This window comes from Eucalyptus grandis, chromosome 2 (assembly GCF_016545825.1).
Source record: "Eucalyptus grandis isolate ANBG69807.140 chromosome 2, ASM1654582v1, whole genome shotgun sequence".
In the NCBI taxonomy this organism is placed as follows: Eukaryota; Viridiplantae; Streptophyta; class Magnoliopsida; order Myrtales; family Myrtaceae; genus Eucalyptus; species Eucalyptus grandis.
Window position 1 is genome coordinate 36,737,509 of NC_052613.1, and position 27,976 is coordinate 36,765,484.

General features: G+C 41.6%; 3 protein-coding genes across 5 annotated transcripts; all 3 read left to right on the forward strand.

The window, feature by feature from the left end:
* The first annotated feature begins 2,881 nt into the window (after positions 1–2,881).
* On the forward strand, positions 2,882–7,736 carry LOC120290412 (AT-hook motif nuclear-localized protein 14-like). Its single transcript, XM_039306577.1, has 5 exons — positions 2,882–3,325; positions 4,217–4,272; positions 5,848–5,979; positions 6,912–7,064; positions 7,147–7,736. The coding sequence occupies exons 1-5, from the start codon at positions 2,923–2,925 to the stop codon at positions 7,315–7,317; spliced, it is 915 nt and encodes a 304-aa protein (XP_039162511.1). The 5' UTR covers positions 2,882–2,922; the 3' UTR covers positions 7,318–7,736.
* A 394-nt stretch (positions 7,737–8,130) lies between these two features.
* LOC104432527 (tRNA N(3)-methylcytidine methyltransferase METTL6) lies at positions 8,131–11,525 on the forward strand. The gene is made up of 8 exons (XM_039307059.1): positions 8,131–8,156; positions 9,172–9,364; positions 9,504–9,616; positions 9,767–9,975; positions 10,074–10,159; positions 10,488–10,590; positions 10,707–10,849; positions 11,388–11,525. The coding sequence occupies exons 1-8, from the start codon at positions 8,131–8,133 to the stop codon at positions 11,484–11,486; spliced, it is 972 nt and encodes a 323-aa protein (XP_039162993.1). The 3' UTR covers positions 11,487–11,525.
* A 38-nt stretch (positions 11,526–11,563) lies between these two features.
* On the forward strand, positions 11,564–16,459 carry LOC104432526 (peptidyl-prolyl cis-trans isomerase CYP19-3). 3 transcript variants are annotated; one of them, XM_010044978.3, is made up of 3 exons: positions 11,564–11,608; positions 11,691–11,782; positions 15,675–16,418. In XM_010044978.3, the coding sequence occupies exons 2-3, from the start codon at positions 11,749–11,751 to the stop codon at positions 16,211–16,213; spliced, it is 573 nt and encodes a 190-aa protein (XP_010043280.2). In that variant the 5' UTR covers positions 11,564–11,608; positions 11,691–11,748; the 3' UTR covers positions 16,214–16,418. The 3 variants fall into 3 exon arrangements, with proteins under 3 accessions (XP_010043280.2, XP_010043279.2, XP_039162512.1); XM_010044977.3 differs by lacking the exons at positions 11,564–11,608; positions 11,691–11,782 and adding an exon at positions 14,399–14,551 and having other exon boundaries at positions 15,675–16,459; XM_039306578.1 differs by lacking the exons at positions 11,564–11,608; positions 11,691–11,782 and adding an exon at positions 14,695–14,860 and having other exon boundaries at positions 15,675–16,459.
* Positions 16,460–27,976: the final 11,517 nt, after the last annotated feature.

Here is a 27,976-nt window from a genome sequence, read left to right on the forward strand (position 1 = left end):
TCTACTCTCCCTCATGTGAGGTTACTTATTTGTCAACCTACCAGTTTTGATATATTAAGATGTTCCTCCTATTTGGATCTTATGACTTATAGGCAGAGGTGTTCATAGGAATCAGACCCAATTAACCTGAGAACTTAACCGAACTGGCCAATTCTAAGTGGTTCCTAGTTTTAGGTGTGAAACTATCCGAACCAGATCAGATTAATATTCTTTTAAAAGAAATTCATTTTCTTTTAACGTAAAGAAGGAAATTGCTAAAATCCTAAATTGAATCAGACCGGTCCAATCCTCAATTTTAGGATGGAACAGTCCCAACCCATGAACCAATTACTCCTATTTAAATATGGCAACAAGATAGTTCAGGTCATACTCGAAGTAGGCCTGATCAATAGAAGTGGCTTGGGCCACAGCCCGTCTAAGCCTAAAATTTCTTGCTGAGGTTCACCCTTGACTACATAATAATGAATTCTAGATATCAAATGGACTAATCCTAAGGCATGCCTAGGCAGACCAAGCCTAAGAAGGGAATCGCTTAATCAACCCTGTCCATTTCGCTCTCCGGGCCTGACGGGGTGTGACGACGAGGTCCGAGGGGTCGTAAATCCCGCACTCATTATCTAGTTTAGAGACCACCAGTCCCAAGACCTATTGATTATAATCTTGCCAACATTTGACAAACGGGTGTTGCGTAAAATGGCCGACATTAGAATCATAAGAACTTACGAGAACCAACCAACGCCACAGCCAAAGCACGGGAGAGGCTTGTCGAAGGGCCGGGTGAAGAATCCCCGGGATGCCGGCTCCAGCAAGGAGAAATCCCTGTCATCGGCGAGAATCTGCATACGCTTTTCGTTTCCATGGCCATGCTCATCTGCGGAATAAGTAGGAAAAAACGAGAATCAGAGTACAGTGTCCGCTCCACAGATCGCGAAAAGCAAACACGAAAGAAAGAACAAAGACCAAAAAGGGGGCACAAAGTCGCTTTTTTGAACCGATGCACATGCGTTGAACTTATTCCGGACCTTGTCCCATCAGCGTGACCTTGTCGCTCGGCTTGTCCAGGCGATCTTCCATGGCGAACCCAGCAAAATTTCCCCTGAAAACACATCGTGGACTGTGATGTCAGAACACCATGGAAACAGATAGAAACAGAGAGAAACGGAGAGAGGGGCTACCGGAAGTGCGGAGACATTGAGGGAGAAAGTGGGACGTGGGTCGCGTTTTGAAAACGGCGGTTGTTCCCTCGGCATAACCGAAACAACCGTCGCTCGGTCGCAACGCCCAATCGGATAGTTGCAGGTGTCGCTCGCGGTGGAGTTTAGGAAGTTCCGAAAAGTTCAAAGGGAAGTGGTCATGCCCACGTTCGTGTTTTATAAGCTTTTTGGGGGGGAATTTTTTGCACTTTGGGTACTTGTAGTTGAAGGAATGTTCGCATTTAGTCCGTCTACTTAGTTTTTTATTTATTTATTTGAGCTCTTACGGTTCGAGTTCTGTGATGGGAATTGTTGACTCAGTGCTGACCGTTAACATAGAAGGTCATATGCGTAAAATATTTAATAAAAAATCTTATCTTGGGTCATTGAATTTTTTAGGATTTTTTTTCTAGTGTCAGCGACGAATAAGGGTATTAAGATTTTTATATATATCATCAAGTTATTTGTAAAGCAACCTTTTGGAAGACTATCAATAAAGTATTAAGATTATTGTAGTTGTATCAATTTAGTCCCAAAATTATAGTCCGACAATTTGTCAATATAATTAATCCAACCAATTTTGTTCAGAAATTGTTGACGTGAACGTCAACTATCCTATGTGATATGGTCATACGATCGTGTTGACATAAATAATTATTAAATAATTTTTTGAAATTTTATTCTTTTTTTTTTATCTTTTTGCCAATGGCTAGTTGTCAACTATGGCCATGGCCGGTGAGGGCTAGCCTCCTTGCCAAATTTGGCGAGGCCTAGCGAGTCTCGCCTTGGCCCGAGGCGAGGGTTGGACTTGCCATCCTTACACTTGTCCAGGCCAAACTCAACAAGAGTTGGCTAGTTGTCCACTAAGGTCATGGCTAGTGAGGGCTAAGGCCTCCCTTGCCAGATTTGGTGAGGCCTAGCGAACCTTGCCCTAACCTGAGACGAGGGTTGTACTTGCCATCCTCAAACTTGACTAGGCGAGACTCAACAAGAGTCGGCCGGGTCAAATCTGGCGAGGGGGCCCTTGCCTAAGCTAAGGTGGCCTTGTCTCCTTGGCACTCACCCAAGTGAGGCTAACCTTGGCCTATGGCGGCAAACATGACCCTCACCTAGGCAAGTCCAGGCAACCATTGGAAAAAATAGAAGGGAAAGAGGAAAATTGAAAAAATTATAAAAATTACATTCGTGTTAGCCTCGATCTTATTACGTAAAGTGATTAGTATTCATTCAAATTAAAATTGATTAGAATGATTATATTAATAAATTATTAAAATGTTTAAATTTGAATCGATACAAATATAATATGTGTAGACCATGTAAGGCAATTTTTCCCGACCTTTTGCCGCTCCAAAGAGTTTGAATTGGACAACTGGATGGAAGGCATTCCCCACAAAATGGGACATATGGTCAGACACATTCAGACGCAACAGCACTTGGATTTGCTTTTCATCGATTTCCGCGACCCGACCCGCCCGAAACCGGCGCCCCGATCATCCGACCCGTCGAGTCATCATCCATTTGGAACTGCGGCGAGAGAACGGAAATAAAAACAAACGTAAAGAAATCGGAGGATCGCAACCGGAAATGCCAGCTCAGCCCAGATCCAACGGCCGGAAACTCGCCATCCGAAACAAAACTCGAGAATACCGATTTCCTCCAGATATTTTAACAAATTTTTTTTTAAAAAAAAAATCCTCACAGTCTCTCTCTCTCTCTCTCTCTCTCCTCCATGGAGCCCAACGACAATCAGCTCGCCTCCTTCTACCACCACCACCACCACCAGCCCTCCTCCGCCGCCGCCGCCGCTTCTCCGGCCGCCGCGCAGTCGCCGACCAACGGCCTCCTCCCGCCCGTCTCCGCCTCCACCTCCTCCGACGGGGGAGGGGGCCCCCCGGTGCTGTACCCCCACTCGGTGCCCTCGGCCGCCGCGTCGCCGCCGCTGGGCCCCGCGAAGCGGAAGCGCGGGCGGCCGAGGAAGTACGGGACGCCGGAGCAGGCGCTGGCCGCGAAGAAGGCGGCGGGGTCCTCCTCCTCGTACAAGGAGCGGAAGGAGCGCGGGGGATTGGTCGGCTCCTCCCCTTCGCCCGGTCCGTACTCCGGCTCGTCGAAGAAGTCGCAGTCGCTCGGTCTCGGTACGTTCGGTTCCGTCGCATTTTCGGTGAGGAATTTCCGGTCGCGAATTCGTCGAATTGGCGATCGTTGCTCGATTCGGTCCCGCTGAATTCCTCTCTCGCGCTCGCTCGCGCGCACGAGCTTCTTACGTGTGAAGTTCTTAGGTTTATCAGCTCATTTTCTGGTAGAATCATCCGTCGCGGGAGTGCGTACTGCGTGCTATCGACTCGGTTTCTTCATTGTGGAATTGTCGCTCTTTTTTTCACCGCATCTTTCCGTGGATTTCTCTCGGAGGGGACTCAGGTGGCTAAATGTACCTGTAGAGAAAGTTCACAGAAGAGCTGCAACACTGAAACTTACACTGCTTAAACGTCGAGATCATCTTAGGTTGTCCATGAGATGTTTGCAGGCACTGTTTTAGTTTTGTATATCTATGTGTTTAGCCAAGCAGGTCGGGTTTCCGAATGAGGAAGTTCACTGATCAATGATAGTTCGGGATTCTGTGCGAATGAGATTGTCTAGCAAATTTCGGTTTTTGGCATTTCAAATGCGAGATATTGTTGAATTTTAGGTTTTTTCTTGGCCTAGAAATAGTGAGAAGGACTTTTGTAGATAATCTTGTAGAAAAAATATATAAATATCATGTAACTTACTTCTGCAGATTACAAAATTCTCTCTTTTCTGTAGATTGACTTTTTCACATTTTTTCCAAGAAAATTAGAATGTACCTTGTTCAAGTGAGCTTGCATTCAAGCAACCTCAGTATCTTTTCCATTGCCATATATCCTTTTTATTTTTTATTTCCTTTTGAGCCAGAAGATTTTAATTCGTTTTTCTATATTTTGGTAGCTGGTATTTGTCATATTTTACGATATCATGCTGCTACTTTAAGGTCCTCTTTCTTAATGCAGGAGGAAATGCTGGACAAGGGTTTATTCCACATGTTATCACTGTAGCTGCTGGCGAAGTATAGATTCTCTAAAGTCTGAAGCTTTTTTTTTTTTTGTCATACTCTGCAAAAATGTCACTATATTATTCGGAGTGCTTATAGTTTCTTGAATTAAAATTCTACCTTTTCTATTTAAAGTGAGGACATCCAATTTTTTGTGTCTATAGTTTGAATCCTTGCACAAGTGTGTTTTCTGGAGTATGTGTAAATAATATTTAATGATATTCCATATTAAGAAACTTTCATCGATGCTTTTCATATGGCGATGACTTGTGGTATAAATTGTGCTTAAATGGAAGTGTCATCCCATGTAATTAAGATCTGAAGAGTGGAGCTAGAAGGTTCTCTGTCACTGTAGTGTCAACTGAAAAATTATTAGTACATTGAGATGAAGTCTCTATTGTTGATTAACTGATGCCTCTTAGTACATTGCTACCACCAACATTCAGTAAGCAAGGGTGCACATGTGTTAGTTCTGCTGTATATTGGCATTTTCTACCTAGTGCTTATAAAGATGATGAAAGATTGTTCAAGATACACAATATACTTTGCTCTCATTATGTACGTTCTTACTAGACTACTGCCTTTTTCTTGGCTGTGAATAGATACTTGTCAATTACTCCGCATAGCCTGTTTTCATTCTCTGTTCATGCTACTGGTAAAACTGGACATTTGGTTAAACAAAATGGATCCTCCTTGGTATGCATGTGGAAGGAATTCAGAAGGTAAGGATCTGTTGTTATATGATGTTTCAGATGGGCCTCTACATCAAAAATGTTTTTGGGTTCTGGTCATTGTCGAAACCTGCTTTATAAGAAGTCGGAAATGAAACATATTCAATATTTTTACCATCAATTATTAATTTTTTCCTGCCACGAGCAATACTCATATTATTAGCTTATGCACTGCATCTTAGTCTGATGGAACACTAAGTCGACACCCATCTTTTACTTTTGGGCAGTGATGTTAAGGTCATATTCAGTATAATTCCTTTCTGAGAACCACAGTGTTTGTCTTCTTTGTCTACTGCCTATATGTATATCTGGTGGTGATGACTCTTAGTTCATCTTTCAACAAAAACAAATGCTAACTGATAGTTGAAAAATCTTCATTCTAAGGGAACTATGCTTTTGCTGAAGTTCCAACAAACATAATTTACTTTTGATGGCCATGATTGAGTTTGTGATATATAATTACGGACTAGATGCAAATTACCTTGCTGCAATTGAAAAGGGGACAAAATTTTGGGTATCTTCATTCTGTGATGCTACCTTTTGAATTTTCTTGTAAACCTGATTTACTGAATTGAACAAATCATTATTTCATTGTTTTCAACCAAATTTATCTGCTCTATTCATAAATGTATTTTTAACCCTTGAAAGTGCAAGATGATTATTCCTGGATGTCATTTTCTATCTCTTGATGATGCAGTATGCCTCAGATTCTGCCAAGATTTTTTCATTTGCCTCTGGCTGTTATGCTGTCTTTCTTGTATGTGCATTTGAGAATAATTTCTGATAAAATATTTTACCTTTTGCTTTGCACCCTGTTTAATATCTGGACAAATTTTAAATTTCTTATCTTATGCAATAGGATGTTGCCCAGAAAATTATGCTCTTCATGCAGCAAAATAAGCGCGAGATCTGTATCCTGTCAGCATCTGGTTCAATATCTAATGCATCTCTTCGCCAACCTGCTACATCAGGGGGCAATATTACGTATGAGGTATAGGCATCTGATTTTAGTCTCAGTAAGGATAAAGCAATTACTTGCGTTGGTCTTATCATCCAATCTGGTTAATATATGACTTCCGAGGGATGTAATTCTGTTTCTTATGCTACCTATTCTTTTCATAACCCTGGGAAATAAAATGACTTTAGGGTGTTTTACTCCCAGTATCTTACCATTATACCTTCTTTGCATTGGTAACTCAATCAAGATGTACAGCATGTCAGAAAATGTGAAAGAGAAGGAAGCAAATGAAGTATTATCTTTCCATGAAATTGTCATATATTGCTTTGTCAAGGTCAAGTTCATTGTAAAGTTATACATGTCAGAAAGATTTATCAGAACATCGGCATTGTCAGTAATCTTAGCTTCCTGCTTTACTGTTCATTTGTGGTTTTGAGCTTTGATGAAGACATTTGGGTGTACCAAACTAGTGGGGATTTTCACAGACAATGTTTTGTATTTTGCTCTTTTAGCGGATATTGATATTTAACACTGGCATCTGAGTTTTAGCACTATTTCCAGAAACTAGTCTAGTGATATAAAACACATTAATTTATGCTATTATTTGATATGAGAATTTACTTTTGGTATTACAAAAGGAGATTTGTAGTTGGTCAATAAAAAATAATTTGCAACTTTCTTAGCTTCTTGGCTGTATTATTCATCCAAGAGATCAGGGTTCAATGGTGTATGGTCTGATCAATACTATGCAGCAGTGTTAGGAACTCTGCATCTAGAGGATAATCTCCTTTTCCTAATAAGAGTGAATGTAGGAGTTTCTTGAGTCTTGATGCTGTGCGTACAACAATTCTAGGTCATAACATTCTTAATGTTGATCTTATAAAGAGATACAGTTGCTTGATGTTTTTTTTACAAAGTCAAGTCTGTTAAATCTTTTGATAAGTTCCTACTATCTTCTGCTTTAGGGACGGTTTGAGATAATTACACTTTCTGGATCCTATGTGCTTACTGAACTTGGTGGTAGGACTGGTGGGTTGAGTGTGTGTTTATCCAGTACCGATGGTCAGATTATTGGCGGAGGAGTTGGTGGACCCTTGTTAGCTGCAGGCCCAGTGCAGGTATACTTATCTGTTTTTTAGCTATTCAAAAGTGGAAGTGGAACCAGACACCACCTTGTTTGATGGCAAATTGGTTGTCCAGGTTATTGTTGGTTCGTTTCTGGTTGATGCGAAGAACAACACCATGAAAGGCAATGCTTCTGGTAAGTTGCCATCACCTTTGCGTGGCCCATCACCTTTGAGTGGGTTTCGCGCTGGGGTTGAAACTTCAGTTGCGAGTCATTTCATGGTACAGCCTGGGGCCAATATCTGACAGATTGACAACCTATGGAATTTTCTCGAGATCAACTTAGAACAGTGCACATATTGATTTTCTCCGGATAAGGCGTTGACTTTGGGAGCTTGATGAGCACTATACTGTGTTGGGCATATCTAGGCAATAGGTTCTTTTTGCATGAGGTACTGGAAATCGTAGGCTGTGTTTATCCTATCTGGCTTATAATTTCTACTTAATCTGTACAGATCCCAACCCCTCATCACTTTACATAGGCAAAGCTGATGCTGCTCTAAGTTTTACACATTTGAGGTGATTGTATGGCCACCTTCTTTGTGCATATTATCAAAGAATCCTCTTATAGCCTCACTTTCTAGTAAATATTAATGAATTATCCTATTATAACCTTGCTTTTCATGCCTTCCGGCTCTTTTCATGATAAAGTTCAACGTCAATGAGTTCTTTGAGCATTTTTTAGGACGTCTTGCTGCTATTTGTATCTGAAAATGTTGCTTATTATCATCATCGGGACTTGTATGGTCCCTAATTTTAGATGCAGGTTTAAGTTTTTTTACTTCCGTTCTTTTGTGCCTACATCACTGGCTTCATATGTTTATTACAAGTACCTTTCTGCTGTGGACTTGAATATGTCATGTCTGCTGGATTGCCCAAACCAAGCACGTAAGGTGAAGACACTATGCCCAACGCTACCACAGTGTGGAGCTGATGTCTATTGCTTGTAATATCTGAAGGTAGTTGGGAGCTACAGCTGATTTATTGCACCATTGTGTCGTACGCAATTTCTGTTCCGAAGGTCGATCTCAGCACGTGAATCATTGTCTTTGGCTGGAGATGACAGTGGTGTGCGGTGCAGTGAGGTGCTTGTCTACAATGACGTCGAGTTGATCCTCGATGTCTGGAATAGTAATCGGCCTTGTACCTGAAGCAGCTCGTTGTTTGTCTCATGCCCTTTTTTGGCATTCGTCATTTTATTTCCAAATGCAACTGATGTAGTGATTTTGAAGAGTGCCTTCCTTACTTATCTACAGCCTTTGTTGGACGGGGTATATATCTTCTGCCGTTTGGGGGCGGGGTCCTCTCATTTATGCGTTATCTCCCATTCGGGGTACGTAAGAAGACTCGGCTACGTGGTTTGAGACATGGAAGTCTGCTTTTGTTTAAATCGGACCATCTCAAGCTGGTTAGGTATAAGCTATGTCTGAATTCTAGCCGGGTCAGCCGTTTTAAGCTGATTTGCGTTCTGTTGTACACGTTTCAAAATTACAGCACTCCTAGACTGAACGAGGCAGCTTCCTAAAAGTCGTGTGTGGGGCACTATGCACAAGCCGCCATATTCAGCACTAAGAGAATTTACATTTTCACAGGATAAGCAAATGGCATGTATCTGGAGTTATTCTCGATCAAAAAAATGTTAGTCAAAAGTTCAGCCTTGAACGAGTAAACATAAAATTAGGGAGACAAAGGTCATAAAATGGATGCGATTCCGTCCGTTAGGTGACTTTCCTTTTGAGGTTGGTCTCCAAATGTAATTGGATTTCATGTTTGATGAGGAAGTAGAATTAAATAAAATTTTGCCACATATAAACTAATGTTGAATTTTCACAATCCACTTTGTAAGTTGCCGGACAAAAAATGAATGTCTCGCATTCTTCTGCTAGCATCACTTGCATCTAATCAATATTTAATTTACAAACATTAAATGTCGTCTTTTTTTTTTTTTTTTTTTTGGCAAAAGGTGGGGGGAGAGAGAGAGAGAACGCGAATCTTCACTTCAAGCTGATCCGAGGTTTCTGTGTTTGTCTGTCAAAATCCAAGCAGAGCCCGTCCCTGCGCTTCCTCGCCAGTCTGCGATAGAGGCGAGAAATGAGCGAGGCGGAAGCGGAGTACTTCCAAGGACTTCGACTGGGACGACCTCCGAAACGACGTCGAATCCGACCCTTCCCTCCGTCACCACCTGCTCCCGTTCCCGCCGCCCGCCGCGGCGCCGGCTCCTCCTCCGCCGCCAGACGTCGCCGCCGCCTGGGGCGGCTTCCACGCCCGCCACCACACCGGCAAGTTCTTCAAGGTCCTCGCGCTTTTCTTCTTCCTCACCCATGTCCATAGACTTCGTCCCTTTCGATTGTTTTTAGTCCCCCTTTGAGCGCGGCTCGTCTCCGGTCTCGGCCGCACCGGATTGTGAAGGATTCCGTGTTTGTTGTGTGCAGGAGAGGAGGTACTTGTTGAAGGAGTTTCCCGAGCTCGTTTCCCGCGGGAAGAAGAATCCGAGGGTTTTGGAGGTGGGATGCGGCAATGGCAGCACGGTTCTCCCCATTTTGCGGTAAATTTTTTCGATTCGGTTTTCTGACCTGACCCCCCTTCCTTTTGAGACGGTGGATTGCTCCCGTGTGTCATGATTTGAGTTGCGATTTTTAGGACTTAGAAATGGGGATGCCATGATTATGACATATAGATTGTGCTGTTCTTGTAGTGGGAATGAGGATGCCGTCGTGTATGCTTGCGATTGTAGCGGCGAAGCTCTTGAGTACGTGAAGGAGATGCTTGGTGCGTCGAATGTGGCCTCAATTGACCGTCGCTTTTATCCGTTCCTTTGCGACTTCGCTCTCCATGGTTTCCCAATGTGGTTGGCTTGCAGTCCCTGTCGAGAGACTTCTCTGCACCAGCATTGTTGCTCTTCAGGTTTCCATAGTTTCTTATTCACCTAAGTTCCTACCATTTGTTTATAACTTGATATAGAGATGCTAAATGTAAGTTAACTTTCTTTTCCTGTTCGGAAGGTGAAGAGAAAGTTGAATTGCCCTTGAGGGGTTTCGATATGTCCGAAGATAGCTCTTGTCTCGGAGGTGTGGACTTCATTACCTTGGTACGCATACTTTCCTGCACAATTTCATTTTCTTTTTCCTTTTCAGTGAGGGATATCAAAACTTTCCAAACATTCGCAGTGCTTGCATGATGTCTTGTGGAGGATTTGACTTAATCTCATATGCTAGTCTGTGCAAAAAGTACCATTTGAATTTCCATATTGCGATAAAGATGCCGAACTTAGTTGTTCAAACATTTGCATATGCGATAAAATGGCATTACGGATTTTGATCGATGCTTACATTGGCATCCTCCATTTTTCATCTCATTCAATAAACCATTTCACATATAATGAAAGTCACTGTCTGATTTCATTTTGTGTCTTGTAGATATTCACTCTATCCGCCATACCATTTCAAATGATGCCGAAGGCCCTTGCTGAGTGCTTCCGTGTTCTAAAGCCTGGTGGATTGCTATTATTCAGAGACTATGGTAAGGGACATGCATATGCAGCATTATTCGTATGTTGTTTCTTTCTTAAATTATATTGTTAAGTCATGATGGAGTTCTATAATTAACTTCATCATGTCTGGGTGCGATGTTTTCAGGCCTTTATGACATGACTATGCTTCGATTTGAATCGGGAAAACGAGTGGGGTTCCGAGAGTACATGAGATCAGATGCAACTCGATCTTACTTTTTCTCCTTAGAGATTGTCCGGGACCTTTTCTGTTGTGCAGGCTTCATTGAGGTAGATATATATTTTTAATGCTGGGTTATGGTGCCATAGGCCATATATAAACTACATGATATGAAAAAGAGAAGCTCAAGTGCATCGTAGGTTCACCGTTGGTTCACTGATCCAAGTGAAGCTTAATGTTGTGACTACCCCAGCTCTTTTGGCATCTGTCTATTTGAGGATTCTCTGCTTTTCGTTTTCTGTTTCCTGTTGTCTCTTTACGCATGAAGAATGCCAAAATGCTTGACTCTAAAGTGAGTGCGGGAGAACTTTGAAAAGGCAGCTCTGAACTTTCACAGTTCTTTGGCTGTAAAAAGGTAGGTAGTTGCCTTGGACTTTGCACTTCAAAAAGGTAGGCCTTGGGCTCAAAGAGCTTTAGAATAATTTTAGCAAATGTTGAAACTTTCAATGAAAGGACTTTTGGAGTCCCTAGCTGCTTTCTAAAGTTTGGGAAAACTTGTCCTAAATCTCCTGTCGCAGTATGCTATGTTTTGCATGTTAGCAAATCTGTTTGTGAAAATTCCTCATGTTGACTTATGCATATTGCCAGCTTGAGCTTGAATACTGTTGTATTAAGTCGCTGAATCGACGGAGTGGGAAGAGCATGCGCAGAGTGTGGGTCCATGGAAAGTTTCAGAAGCCCTCATAATCTTCAGTCTGGGGACTCAACAGAAAGCTCTTTCCTGTAGATATTTTGCTCAATGGTGCAAATCAGTTTGCACGAGGCGAATGCGCTTCTGGTCAAACAGAGAACTTTTGGAAGCCCGAATGGTGATTTCACGCTCTAGTAGACAGTAACTTTGCAAGCTTTACTATTGAGCTTGATCTGATATTGCGCCACATTCTCTGTCAGAAGGAGCATCAACAATCTGTCCATGGGCAGGCAAATACCCTCCACCATTCCTGCTTAAATGGATGACCAATATGCTGTGTCCAATCTTGCAGGTTCTTTTACTTAAAATGAATGGCTTTCTTATCATCTATTAAACAATGCCATTTCTGAATGCACCCTATACCGAGCCCTTACAATCTACTGTTTGTCGAAAACGTCATAGAGGGGATGCTGAATCTTGACAATGGGCAGGCTTCAATTTTTACGAGCTGCTTCTTAGGGCTTATAATAAACACGCTCTCTCTTTAGATATTCTGCAGCAAAGCTCTGAAAGATCCTTCTAGTTCGAGTCTTGTAAGTTTTTTCTTTTTCTGATTTCAATTCTTGGTCTCGCTTTGTAATATCAATCTAGGCATAGGTGTTCCAATTTTCTTGATATCATTGAAGCATTCAGTTCAAGTTTTCTTGAAAAAAATATGATTATCCTCAAATCTGCATCGTGTTGAATACTTTCATAAGTCCATTAAACTCGGTTGCGTATCATCCTGCTGCAACTATTGCCCTGACTTCAACTTTCATTTCACATACAAGTAGCATGCAAGTGATTTGTAATGTGTATAGCTTCTGAAAGTTTTTCAAGATGGTAATTGGTGGATGGTGTGAAATTTGATTTTGGTGGTGCATTTATTCAAGGTTATCTTTTTTTTTTGGTAAAGGTAATAATCATTTATTCAAGGTTATCCATAGCTTTTACCAAGAGAATTTTGGGAGGGAAGTCATTACTTATAAGAAGGCTGATCACAAATACCCAACTTTTGAAAGCTAACGTTTAAGACAGAGATGATAAAACGGAGATTAGTATCTTGCAACTCATAAAGTTATAAATTGGTTCTGCAAATGATTTTTCTTTGAAATGCAAATTTGTTTGAATCATTTAGATCCCATCTAGGAAAGGATTACTCGTGCCAGCAATATATTTACAAAAATTAAAATACTTATGAAATTTACATCATTTAAGGGAAATTATTGGAATGGTTTTAAGACGAGAAAGATCTAATTCAACTTTAAAAGGCATATTTGTTATGTTAGATATTTAAGAGATTGCATGACAATTATCTTCAGAGTTGAAAATGACGAACTGGTCCATTAGTTAAATTACATCCATTATCTTTAATTTATTATCATGCATGGGATTTCATGAAATTTTTGGGCAAAAGATCTAGGTTGAAACGTAATACAATTTGCTTTATCATGTGGAGAGATAAATGGTATTCATATATTTGTAGAATTTTAGACATATTGGTGATTAAGAGAGACACGATAGTTGTCAACTAATTTTAGAAATATCTGAAACTCTAAATTTGAATTTAAATCTGTCATTTTACGACCATTTAAGTTTATTTTCCTGTATTGATTCATATTTTCTGAAAATTTTATTTCGATACACACCTTGAAAAGATTTCTTCTTTTTATCCTATTCGCACACGATTTTTCTTTTTATCACATAACCTACTAACACACAATATGGGTCAAAACACTTAACGCAGGTGTTGACTAAACATGTGCTCCTCTACTATTAAAGAAAATAAAAATGTGATTGGAGACATCTGAGGCAATGGAATTGAATTTTTGAAGAAGAGAAGGGCAAAATCTAAAATTTTGTTATTATGAGAGGACAAGACAAGATGAGATTTAAATTACCATTTTGGCTATTATCTAAATTTATGCTATAATCATGTTATTTTTTTTTTATATTTTTTTCCAACTAGAAAAAGACCACATGTTTTCCTTGTAGAAAAAATGACATAAAATTAAATGTTTATAAAAAAATGCATGCAATTTGGAGATTGAATCTATTTCAAATTAAACTAAACCAAATATTGTCCGATAGGAAATATTTAACTCATTAATGTGTTAGAAATTTAAGGAATCTCCTTGTGCTTATCTACATTACTTTTGGATTATAGTATCGTTTGTCCCTCTGTATTATGAAATTTATCTTACAATATAATTGAGCATCCACTGGAATTTGTGTTTTCTTTACATGGAAAAATACGACCCTTTTATTTTGGGGGAAAAGACTGACGTTATAAGAGTGTCTTGGGTTTGTTTCGTAGTATAAAAGCGAGACATAGAGAGAGATTAGTAAATTGATAATGTACAATAAATCTTGCTGTGGCGAAATATGCTAACATATCTAAACCCTTTTGTTCATAATCCTTAGGTAGTAAAACTTTTTAGCTATACCGAACAGCAGTTATTATGTTGACTTTATTCAAGGTGAACAATAAAGAAAACAAAATGAGTTTTTTTTTTTTTTTTTAATCTAAGAATATTGTAAACAATTATTTGAAAGAAAATCTATGTGAAGTGCAAATAAAAGGGACAATTACACTTATAGTTCATAAACTTTGGCTCAACATATAATATCATCCTTAAATTTTTTATTTATTTAATGTGATCCTGAATTTTAATTCAATATATAATGTACTCTTTTAACTTTCCTTGAATATTTTTTTCTTAAAAAATGTTTAACCTAGTTCCTGGACTATATAAGAATATGCAATGTTATCCTTCTATTAATTTAAGTTTAGGAATAACATTAGGCATTTTCAATAGTCTAGAGGTTAAATTGAACATAAATCTCAAATTAAAAATTCGGGAACGTCATCACACGACTTTGTCGTTTTCTCTAAAATCCAAATGCAATCCCTCCAGGATATGGGCCTGGGCCTCTGAAAAGCCTCAGCCCATTAAGCCCAGCAAAATGCTTTTGCTTTGCTCTCCTATAAACCCCACTTCCCTCGATGGCTTAAACCCTAGCAGTCGCTCTCTCGTCACTGGGACGCCTCCGCCTTGGAACTTCGATTGCAGTTCACAAGGTTCTCCCTCCCTCTCTCTCCCTCTTTCCGCAGCTGCATAGACTGCTGATTCACTCTCTCTTGTTGCGTTGCTTGTCTCTGCTTGAGTGTGAGTGTGCATGCCTTTTTTTTTTTTTTTTTTTTTGGTGTCTTTGGGTGTTGCGGTGAAATGGGAAGGAAGAAACGCACATATCGAAGGCTTCCGGGCGATTCGATCCAACGCCCGCGGAGCTCAAAAGCTGTGCCACACGAAAAGTCATCCGTCTTCGTACGCAATCTCAATCCTCTTGACCGTCCGTTCTTCGGATTGGATTCAGGGAGATTTCGAAGGTCGATGTACATTTCCCCCACGAATCTCGATACCGTCTCTCGTCTCTCTATTTTTTGCTGCGAATGGTTTTTTCTAGTGATGATTTTTCTTGTTTCCTTTGTGGTTTTTAAGCGCCCTGGGAGTGACCATGCTGAAGCGGGTTCACGATGTCTGAGGGTGTGCTCAGTTCAATTAGTACATCGTCATTGGTCTCTATTTTGGGCGGTGGTACACTACCTGTATGCGTATATTTTGATGAAATTAGTCTATTCGGATGAGCTTATCTAGGGGATCCCTAAGATCTTTAAGATCTTGAAGAGAAGGAAAGATCTTTCCGAAAATGGATCGATGGATAATCAAACCCTATTGAATATTTTTGCTATTCTACATTTTCTTGAAAAACAAGGCGCTCAATTTACAGTAAAGGAATGATTTTTTAAAGAAACACGAAGGAGAGAGAAGAGGGCGTGGGTGATTTATATATAGCTTTTTGTGTAAGTGTAGGTTTTCTTCTACTGTATTTTGCCTCACACCCTCGGCTAGAGGAAAAAGATTGAATTTTTCAAAGCCCATCCGCAGCTTCTCTTTGTTAAGGTTTGTGCTCTAATTAAAATCACAGAAATGCCAGGAACTTGCGTCAGTTGCATCTTGGCACTAATGCGATTCTTGGCTGGGAATTCCTTGTAAAATTTGGTGAGGAGTGCAACCTCATGTGCATTCTGCAGGTTGAATTTACGGAATTTGTTGTGATGATCTGAGGAAGGCTGTGGGTTTGCCTTGTGACTCTTGTTTGGTATTTGCTTAAGATGCTGACTCTAGTTTTTACTTGCACAGAGGTTGTGGCTAGGATGTCGAATCCAAAGGTTTTCTTCGACATATTGATTGGTAAGATGAAAGCAGGCAGGGTTGTGATGGAGCTCTTTGCAGACGTCACGCCCAAGACCGCCGAAAATTTCCGCGCACTGTGCACCGGGGAGAAGGGGATCGGCAGATCTGGGAAACCGCTGCATTACAAGGGATCAACCTTTCACCGTATAATCCCAAACTTCATGTGTCAAGGCGGGGATTTCACTAGGGGCAACGGAACCGGAGGGGAGTCTATATACGGAATGAAATTTGCCGATGAGAACTTCAAGATTAAGCACACCGGCCTGGGAGTGCTGTCGATGGCCAACGCGGGACCCGACACCAATGGCTCTCAGTTCTTCATATGCACCGAGAAGACCCCGTGGCTGGATGGGAAGCACGTCGTGTTTGGGAAGGTCGTAGACGGTTATAACGTGGTTAAGGAGATGGAGAGCGTGGGTTCTGATAGCGGAAGCACGAGGGAAACGGTTGCAATCGAAGACTGCGGTCAGCTATCAGAGAATTGATGGCTAGCACTGTGTAGAAAGGTGAATTTAAAGTACTTGTCTACACTGCTTATTAAATCATTGTGGATGAGCCCCTTAAAATTTCTTATGATGCTGAACCTTATGTCGCTCTTATAAGACGTTCAATTCACGGGAATGATCGATTCAATGTATCGCTCGTCGAGATAGTTCAATTTCGATGGCGCAAAACGCTGTAGTTAGATCATCGAGGTCTTTGTACGTATCAGAATGATGCTTATGGCTAAATCGCTACTGATTATAATCCTCTGACCGTTTTTGCTGGAAACAAGCAAGAGAGAACTAGCATGGAGCGCTCTCGATTCACGTAGATTCACGTAGATTTGGTAGTTGCGGATTCCAAGATAACGGCGAAGATTCCCCAAAGAAAACGACAGGAAAGTAAGACTTGTTTTGGGGAATTGTTTATGTTATTGGACCGAGTCAACGACAACGAACGCCGTGGGATTGCTTTGTAGTGGGAAACCGACTTTTTATGAGGGGGACAGTCGAGCGACGCCGCAAGAATCGAGATACTAATTTTCAAAGAGTCGACGGCAAAGGAGGAGGTTCCCGAAGACGAGGCACGCTATTTTTTAAGTCGCTGACCTGATTCAGGCGCTTCTCAATTTATGATGTCGTGAGATGGCGGCGATGCGCACGGTTGCCCTACGGCGGCGCCAGGCGGCGCTTTCCTAGGTCCAATCCTTCTCACCACGCCTTATCCGGGAGACGAGTGAGTCAAAGCATGGTCAGAGCCGGTATTTTCTCCACCGTTTATTCGTAGTCAAAGCATTTCCAAAGTCAACATGCCAGCTGTCCTCAACCACTCCCCCCGGCCCCCAAATCGCCAGCCCTGTGAACTTCATGAGGTTTCACGTCGTCGTCTAAAGATTGTGATTTGTTGAGTGCGCATGCGAAAACATGAAGAAAAATGTCGAGTAGATCCGTTAACAGGTGGTCTCTTGAATGACCTAACGTGCCGATATTACACATTCGCAGTGCTTTCCCAACTAGCGATTTCACGATGAACTTCGCGTATTTGTCCGAATGCAGACAGACAATGCTAATCAAAGGTCGGATATCCGCACTTGGCATCAAAGTGGGAACAGACAAACCGATGTCCCCGGGCCCCAGAAAATCCGACTCGTGTGCGTTATTATAATATAATAGAACGAAACCCCGCTACTCCTCCAAATTATAAACAAGTGAAGACATCATGGTCCTAAAAGGAGGAACCTTTTATTTTAACTTGACTTTCCATTCATGACTAAACAAATATGATTCCATCCACGAAAGATTTGAAAAATATAAACCCTCGGCTATCTGTCCTGCATAAAATCTCAAGAAGCAATTGCTTATAATTTCCATATTCTCCATGTCTTCTTTCACACGAATCAAAGCGCAAAAGCCCACTCATATTTTATTTAATAATGGAAGCCAGCGTCGTTGTCAACCTTTTTCTCTCTCTTAGACCATTCAACTACGTGAGCTTAGCTTAATGCACTGATTTTGACCGTTTACTCGCCGACATGTTTAATTTTTCCAAACTAACCGACGTTTTCTGCCGGTGTTTGGACGGAAACGTGAGATCTCTTCCTCGAAACCGTAGTTGAAAATTGATTTAGGGACCGGTTACGCTTGTGATTTGAGGCAGGAGCGCAAATGCGACGGACCCCTTCTCGAAGCGAAGCACGGGCATACGTGAAAGGTCGAGTACCGATGAGATATCAGAGCTGATTCAAGGCTATCCAATGGAACACGAAATGAGACGCGGCTTTGCTGCAGCAGCGTTGCGAGGGGGCGATGTATTTGATGAGGCAGGCTAGAATGAGGGTTTTCTAACGATTTACCAATTTCATGGGGATCGAAAAAGGTGTATATAGATTAATATTATTATTTTTATTTTTATTTTTTTTCAAAACCAATGAACCCTCTCATAGGAGCGTCTGAATGAGGCAGACAACGTGCGTGTATTGATTATGATTGGATGGATGGTCCAATTACACGCACAGCTCAAAACCAGAAGCATGTGTTATTCATCTATCACATCGCGTAAAACACAAGTTTGGTGGCTAACTGAAACAGAGAATACCCCCCTGTACATGGAATCACATACATTCTTGTGTTCTAATACGGCGACGGCGTTGACGGCGGCGGAGGTGGGGCCCGTGGCAGCAGAGTACCTTGATGGATGGGAACGTTGCGGATGGGCCGAGGCGGTGACAGAGGCAGAGGCGACCTACCATTGGCTTCCCTCGAGCTGGGGTGGTATTCAGCTGTGCCCGAGTTGTCCGGCTGATGAGGTTCCGGCGTCCGTACATCGGTCGCCGCCGCACTCGGCTGCGGCGGAGGTGGGGCCCGTGGCAGCAGAGTCCCTTGATGGATGGGAACGTTGCGGATGGGCCGAGGCGGTGACAGAGGCAGAGGCGACCTACCGTTGGCTTCCCTCGAGCTGGGGTGATATTGAGCTGTGCCCGAGTTGTCCGGCTGATGAGGTTCCGGCGTCCGTACATCGGTCGCCGCCGCACTCGGCGGCAGCGGAGGTGGGGGCCGTGGCAGCAGAGTACCTTGATGGATGGGAACGTTGCGGATGGGCCGAGGCGGTGACAGAGGCAGAGGCGACCTACCGTTGGCTTCCTCGAGCTGGGGTGATATTGAGCTGTGCCGAGTTGTCCGGCTGACGAGGTTCCGGCGTCCGTACATCGGTCGCCGCCGCACTCGGCGGCTGCGGAGGTGGGGGCTGTGGTGGCGACAGGCAACTGGTGTGTTGCAAAAACAGGCTTTGGATCGAGAAGAGAGCAAGCGGGAAGAAAATACTTCTGATCCCCATTGTGGATGATCAGACATGAGACATTCAGAGCGTTGGATTTATTTATAGACAGGGACTGTCTTTTTCGTCACTAGATGCTAAAATGGGCTTATCCGGGAAAACTCAAGAAAGGAAAGAAAGAAGCCTTGTAAGCGAGAGAGAATCTCCGTGGCGTTTGGTCATAAGTGGGGGGTTGGTGCGCAACCTGGCCCACGGCTAGGGAAAAAAAAAAAAAAAAAAAGTAATGGAAAATTAAATATATAAATAAATTATTCACTTAAAGAGTCAATTATACTAGGTACGTGCGGGTAATATTCATGTCAGTAATTTTCAGTCAAATTGGTTGGATGGACCATATCAATAAATCTTTAAAAGATTTAGAACTTAATTGGCATAATTTGCAACAAAAAAAATTGATACAATTGAAAATTTAAGATTGAATTAATACAAGTTAGCCCTATGTCTAGAAGGTAAATTAGAAGTACTTGTCTAGATTGTTCATATCATTGTGGATGGGCGCCTTGAAATTGATCATGATGCCGAACCTTATTGCACGCTTCTCGTCGTGTACTCCTGTGTTCTTATTATGATGGTCAATCTGTGGGACCGGTCGACGCGAGTATTGCTTGTCAGGATAATTTAATTTCGATGGTGCAGAATCTTATCGAGGTCTTTGGCGTGTGTTCCCATGCACGTGGACAAAATAACATCACAATCGCTGTCACGAAATTGCGGCCGAATATAAGGTATCGAACTCACCTGGCGCAAAGTACGAATCTAGAACAGGAGTTTTGTAAGGCAAGAAAAGACCCTCGATGATATTCATCACTACTTTTCGGCATGTGGGGAGTACCGCATCGCGCTAGTGCCTCAAGCTATCATTTGGTCCCCTAAAGAAGGCTCACCGGCGCACGTCATCTCACAAAATCACACAATGTTCATATATTTTTTAATGGTAAATTTGAATTAATAGATATATACATACATACATATATATATAGCCCTCTCTCGTGCATACTAAATTAGAAATAATGCATGGAATGGCTACACATGCAATATAAACTAAAATATAACTCTCCCCCGATGCCATACTAGCAAAAGTTTAAATTTTTCGGCCGAGCATGCTAACGGTAGTGTAGCTAGTAGCGTGGTTCCCGGGTAGAACCGGGAACCGAACCAACCGGAGGAGGGTCAGGTTCGGTTCCTTCTCCGAAAGAGGGCCGGTTCAGGTTCCCTGCCTTTTTTTTTCGGGAACCGGCGGTTCTCGGTTCGGAACCGAAACCGGTCAAATTCAAAAAAAAAAAAAAAAAAAACCCTAAACCTCCCCTTCCCCCTTCCCTCACGTGATTTCCCCCTCGATTTTCCCTCCTTCCCCTTTCTTTTCTTTTTCTCCCTCTTTCTTTTCTCTTCTTTTTCCTCCTCACGTCACTTCCTTGCCCCCTACCCCTACTTTTTCTTTTCTTTCTCTCTCTCTTCTCTTTCCTCCTTTCTCGGCCGAAACGCCCCTCTTCTTCTTCTTCTTCTTCTCTCTACGAAACCCCCCATTCTTCTTGTTCTTCTTCCTTCCTCTTGCAAGGGGCGAGCACGGTTCCCGAGTAGAACCGGGAATCGGAGAACCGAACCGGACCATCCCGTTCTCTGCCTTTGCCCATCGCCGACGCCGGACGCCGCCGGACGCCAATCGCCTCGCACTCGTCTCACCTTGCCTCACCCTTGCCTCCTGCTCCCTTGATGCCATCACCCTCACTTGCCTCGCTACTCGGCCGCGCCGTCAATGCCGGTGGACGCCGCCGACCCTCGGTGAGGCCGCCGCCGCTTCTTGGCCGCCCCCAACTCGCTCGCTCGGTCGCCCTCGACGCTTCTCCCCGACGCCGCTAGCGCCCGCCCAACACCCGGCTGCCGGTTGACGACGCTCGTCCCAAGTCTTTGTCTCATTATGCTTGTAAGGATAAGCTAATTTGGATGGTTTAACCTAGAGATTACGATTCATGGGCACTTGAGTTGGGTTCTTCGGGTTGGCGGTCGCCATTTGCATTTTGCTCTGTGAATTTTGTTTTGTGATGAGGCATAACTTGTCTAGTTCGTGTCAAGTAGATCTAATGGGACTTGTAATACTTATGCGATTTGATTATACTTGTTTTTTGATGAAGCACATCTAAGAGGTGAGCTGTTGATCCACCGCCCCTTCCTCAAATCAAAGGATGGGATGTGTTTTTAAGTCATGAGCAAGCAGATTTGCTCGTCTTGTACTGAATTTTCATTTTTTAGGGAAGGGGCCCTTGTTGCTAATGTTATATCCTCGTAATCGAGCCATAACTACTTAAGAATTGGTAGGCCGACTTGATTAACAATGCGTGCACATCTTTTTTGATTTTTATGCTGTTTTTTTTTTTGTCCTTCACATGATATGTTTGATTGATATCTCGCATGCAGTTTGGTTTACGAAGCGTTTGAGTCACATTATTTACCTAAAAGATTTTGGTACGATAAATGTATCGAACCCTTGAGAGGATAATGGCATGTCTTACGTTTCTCTTTTCTCTTATGAAATGTCACTCTAGCTTTTTACTATTCCATCGGGTCCTTGATTGTGAGCTGTTTTAGAGTCGAGTAGATGATGAAGAAGAAGGATCTTTTGGTTTTTATGGATGTCTCCATTGATGGGGACCCCTTGAAAGAATGGTTTTTGAGGTACTCATTTGTGAATGCGAATCATAAATTTTTTTAACATCTTATGATCTTAGTTATTGCATTTCTTTTGAAATTTGCTGCAGATTCTTCACAATCCTTATCTGTTGATTGGCTTTCTTGTGAATCTGATTCAACAGCTTTTTCCTGAAGTTGCTCCAAAGACGCAGAAAATTTCCAAGCACTCTATCTTGGAGAGAAGGAATTGGCCGAAGACGGGGAGGCCACCGCACTTGAAGGGTCATTTTTCCATCGGATCATTAGAGGCTCTATGGCTTAGGTATGTTTGTTTGTTCATGTAAGAGCTTTGTTTCTAGAGAAAGTTTGGCATTTATGGTTGTGTAAGGCTAAATAGGTTCTTTTGGTTAGTTACCTTTCTTTATCTGTAGGATACAGGGTGATGCTCACAACTGCTTTTCTTGTGATATAGTTTTAAGTTTTAACGTTGTACTTACCATGTTGTCCACCCTTTGATCTTTGCTTTGGTTAACATTTCACATACATTTCTTTGAATATTATCTTTCTCACCATTGGATTTTTCATTAATTTTTTGTTATTTTTCTTTTTCTTTGCTTTTTGCATGGTGGTGATTTTCACAAAAGACATGGTAAGAATTTTTTTCATGGCTGTCCAATTTGTCTGTTTGTTTGTAATTTCACTCATCTTCCATGGTTGCTTTTGAGGCCTAAACTTTGGATTTGCTTGTTATGTGGTAATTTATTGAGGTTCTTTTTTCTTTTTTTGTCTTTGTTTTCTGTTATGTGCATCTCGTTGGTCAAGATGGACAATGCTGCAAATTGCTGCTGGTGAACATGGACAATGCTGCAAATTGCTGCTGGTGAACAGGCCAATGGCCATCATATGTGATTATGTGCATATATGCAACCTGTTTACTTATTAGTTAGTTTGGATGAGTCTAGTACGTGTCACTACACATTCATCACATCAATGCATTCTTTGAAAGCTATGTTACCTTTGAATCTCAACAAAATGCTGTTCGGTTTTGAATTAATAGTCTAATGTTCTTTTATGGACATAGAAGCTTTGGTTTGTCTCTTTCCTTCTTCGTTATAGTTCAAATCTGAAAATGAAAAAAGAAAAAGAAAAAAAAGAACCTGTTGGAACCGGAACCGACCACGGAACTGTGACGGGGTAGGTTCGAGGTTCTTGGTTTTGACGGGTAGGTTCCGGGTTCCAAAATGAGGAACCCGTGCCGAGGGTAGGTTCCAGGTTCCAAGCGGAACCTGTAAGGAACCGGAAACTGCTCACCCCTAAGTGTAGCCGTGTAATTTAGGTTGATGATTGATGGTCTTGTCAATGCATATTGGAGGTGCATAACAATGAAGTGGAGAATAAAGTCGGGATATGCCGATTCGAAAGGAAATCTAGACAAAAAGGCAGCATTTCTAACATCGAAAGCTCATGTGTGAAGTAGAAATTATTGTAAGGCGTGCTTGATTGATATTAGAGGAACTAAGCATTGTAAAAATTGGGGAGGTGTGGAGTAGCAAGTGGGAGGGGTATTCATCTTCCATAAAACAAGCGCACTTAATGCACCTCGAGCTTTTCATGGTACATAACACTCTCCTATATCTAATTATCAAATTTAAAAAAATTTGTTTACCAAAAAAAAAAATTTAGAAATTATTTTCATCATCATAATGATCTATTGGAAGGGATAAAAAAGTATTAATATCATAAAAAAAAAACTCTAAACCAATATATCCGTGACAAATTTATTACTAATTAATTTTTTTACCACAAAATGACAACTGAAACAGATTTACTCCAAACTAATATTTTAACCACTAAAAACTCCAATTTAATACGTTTGTTCGTTAGTTTCCCTTAAATTGAATTAATGACACGAAGAACCACAAATCGATAATCTTATAACAAACCGATAGTAAAACTTCAAATCAATACATCCATCAACTGTCATTTGTTATTCAATTTAGTAATTCGAAAGTAAAATTTAACGAAAGTTAATAGTGAATAAATTTGGCATTGGTATATCAGTTTATGGTTTTTTGCATTCTAAATATTAATTTATGATAAATTTATTGCATGCGTAAGAATATATGTTTTTTGTGATATTAATCATTTAGAAAAAGAAAAAGAAAAATAAGAGGTTATGCTTTAGAGAAAGCATCCTGTGCCAATAGTCTACGTGGCAGGGATGGGGCGTTCTATACAAGTATTTTCCCAAAATTCTTTAGATTAAACTACTTTGCATTTCGTCAAAGTTACTTGAAAAAGTTGAACCGATCACACTTGACATTGGACCCCATTCCATCCCCCCCACCCCCCAACCAAAGGGGCCGTCCTAACGACCCGTCTCATCTCCCGCGAGCACGAGAAATTACCGAATAGGTTGTTACCGCTCCGGTCAACGCGCCGCCATGGCTTCTCGTGGTAGCTTACATATTCTCCATGTTATCCACCTTCCGGTATGTGTCCAAACGGTGCACGTTTCAAGAAGAGAGCTCCCCCTTTTAATCGGCTGTAGTAGTCCATCTGCCAGTACACACCTACACACAACTTTATACCCAGATCCTGCATTTGATTGGATGCCGGGCGGCCTCATCGCGAGTATCAGGCTTGGGGGAATTTCCCTTATTTGGTTAATTTACCCCCAGAGGTTTATCATTACCTCATTTTACGTTTGGGGTTGACTCCGATAAACGAGACAGTTTAAGGACCTGTCCAAGTCCATACTATCTTATTAATAATTTACACAAATCTAGACAGTTTTGAAAGTTAGATTAAGTCTTCAACTTGTTTGAGTTGGCCATTCAGTACATGCAATTTATTGGCAGTGTGCAGTAGAAGTCCGACACCTTCAATAGGGGAGATCACCAAAAAAGAGCTTAAGTCCAAGCCCATCAACGTATCTAGGTGGAGGTCCGAACCCATCAACATATTTAATTGGATCTACCTTCACTAAAAAACTTAAATCAATTAGTTATGAGTTAATTATTATAGATATATTAACTATTATACATCATATCAATGGCGCATTTGGTAACGTTTCGTTCTAGAGAACAATTTTGAATAGAAATATTTTTTTTTTTTAGTTTCTATTCCGTAAACAATTTCTGAGTATAAGAACGCGTTTGGTAAGCTGCAAAAATTTCTATTCCAAGAATAGAAACACGTTTAGTAAACTTGTATAATTTTTTTGTTTCTTTTAATTTTTTTATATTTTTCCTTTTTTTCTTTTTCCTTTTTCTTTTTCTCTTTGGCCGGTCACTAGCCACCGCCATGGCCGTGACCGGGCCGGGTGACGTCGGCAAGCTCGTTGGAGGCCAACCTAGCCCCAAGAAGGCTCCGGCGAGCTCGCCAAGCCACCAACGAGGCCACGCAAGGCTCAGCCTCGCCTAGGTTAGGCGAGGCCAACCTCGCCCAGCCACCGTGAAGCGACGTCGTCCTAGAGGTGGCCTTGCGAGGTTGAGCCTCGCTCGGCCACAACGAGCCATGGCGAGACTTGGCCTCTCTAGGGGCCGGCGACGCTTCGACGAGGTCGCCAACCCTCGTCGGCGATCGCCCGAGCGTCGGCCATGGCCAAGTCCGGTGACCGGTAAAAGGAAGAAGAAGAAGAAAAAAAGAAAGAGAAAAAGAAGAAGAAAAGAAAATTGTTTCTCGGAAGTGTTCCGGGGAATAAGAAACAAGTTTTTCTACTTCTTGTTTTGTTCCAAATTTGTTCTCGGAAAGAAAAAACAAGCTTTTTCTACTTCTTGTTTCTATTCCAAATTTGTAAATAAGCGCATTTTTGTTCCTTTTTGTTCCCTAGAACAAAAGAACAAAAATTGTGTTCCGAGAAAGAAACAAAAATTTGCCAAACATCCCCCAATTTTCTCATATGGGATTTTTCTAACACAATACACTCACAACTGCATCCTAACACGATTTAGAAGCAAGCAAAAGCATACCACTTATCAAACGAAAACAAGAACAAGCCAAACTCCTTTGGATGTTATTTCCCAACTTGACTAACTAATGCTCCCCGGAGATAGGGGTGCCGCTTGGCCTGCAAGGCCGGGGGCACGAGTCTTGGGCCTATCATTCGGCCCCTAAAGGAGAAGTCACGCCGGGTTACTTCCAGGGCCGTATTCACCCAGTGCAAATTCGACAAAACCGCGATGAATTGGGGTCCTGCCATTGTAGGTTATAGAAGCACTTGTTCGTGGATCCACAACCGCAGCAAATAGAAGCATCCCCAGGAACTCAAGTGAACGGCCCTCCATTACTTCTTCCCCCTGCTCATGAATATAAATATTGATATGCCTATGCAAGTCCAAGTGTAGTTCATCGAATGACACCATGTGTTAACTAGTGCTTTCAACATGGTACTTGTAACTAGAGGTGTCATATATGGGTCACTTGTTTTTGACAACAAGTAGTTAAATAGGTCTACTTTGATAGGTGGATTTTAAGTGGGTCTTAAGTGGGTCTTAAATGGGTTTGGTTTTAACTTTTAAGTGGGTCTTAAGAGAGACTCTCTTTTCTCTTTAACTTTACAAAAACATTTTTTTATAAATACCGAAATTATAATTATTTTTTATTTTAATTTTTTTTTCTTTTTCTTTTCTTTTTTTTTATTTCTTCATCCTCCGATCACCGGCACGGCAATGGCCGGCAATCTGCGGGCGAGCCTCGAGCTCGCCGGCATCGGGCGGCTCGAGCTCGCCGGCATCGGGCGAGCTCGAGCTCGTCGGATCAGTGAGGCGGAGGCCTCGATGGCGCTCGATGAGGCTCGAACCTCGCCGATCGGGCGAGACTCGAACTCACCGGCATCGGGTGAGGCTCGAGCCTCGCCAAATCCAGCGAGGTGCGAGCTTGAGCTCGCCTCGACGCCGGCGAGCCTCGCCGAGATCCGGTAAAGCGGGGCGAGCTTGAGCTCGCCCAACGCCCGCCGACTCTCGCCGAGATCCGGTGGGGCGAGCCCGAGGCTCGCTGTGGCCGGCCACCGGCGTCGTCGTGGCCGGCGGCCGGCCAAAGAAGAAGAAGAACCAAAAAGAAAAAAAAGAAAATTATATTTTAAAAATAAATATAAAATTAATTTTAAAAATAAAAAATAATTAAAATTCGATTTTTAAAATAATTATTTTGAAAATTATAAAAATTGTCCATTAAATTTGTGTTGTATAAAACTATTTTAACAATACCATTTTAAAAAAAAAATAATATATATAATGGAAGTTTTTTAGTAATATAATCATTAAAAAAACATAAGAATAAGTTTTCATAAATTTGGTTAAATATGAAAATATTTTATTAATATGGGTCGGGTTGGGTATAGATCGAAAAATTTACATTAGGCTTAAATGGATCATAAATGAATTAATAGGTCAATTTAGGTTGACTCATTAATGACCCGACCCAAACCCGACCCGACCCACCCGTTTAACACCTCTACTTGTAACAATCAAATAACCCAAGTTTTTTAGTTTCTTGTTTGTTACTTTTCTCGTATTATGTATGAAAAGTCATTTTAAAGTGTACTTGATAGATGCTAGAAGAGGCACTCATTCATAAGATGATTTTCAAACTGAAATACATGAAAACTTCAAGAACGTGTATAATTCCCCGAATCCATTTGCTAATACAGCCTTAAAAATTCAGTCAATTATAGATTGTGGACTTAAGACCATATCCACCTTCCTCTTTACATTGTTTGGAAGATCCAGAGAAAAAGATGATACACCAACTTCAAAAGACTAGTCGAGTTTTAGAGCCGTAGAATTACAATTATATACACGAAGCTAAGAATATTGCTGTTATCGATAAATATGGAAACCTCCTCTCTTTCCATTTCCAATGTTTGGGCAATATCTACACTTAAGACTGATTAAGCATGCGCTCTCACACAGATGGGCTAAGTCAGCCATTCTTGAGAGCTAAAATAAGTCCAAATATTCAGCTCAAGGTCGAAGTTAGAATGAAATGAAAGAAGAGCCGACCCAAGGATTGGAGGATTGGTACTTTTCAAGGCATAGAACATATCTGATCTATGAGATGTACATGAATCAGATGAGTTCCTCTAGTCCCTTGATTGAAATGGTCTGCACAACTCAACGACGTTCGAGTAGTAAAATGGTCCTCAATCATGAGTTGCTTGACGATTTGGTCGATGGAATACTTCTAAAACTTTGCAATACGCTCCTTGCTCGAGAATGATGCTTGTCCTATCCTGTCATTTCTTCTGAAGTACGTCCCGCTGAGTGTCTGGGCGTCGCAGGACAAACTTACCACCTCCACTAGTT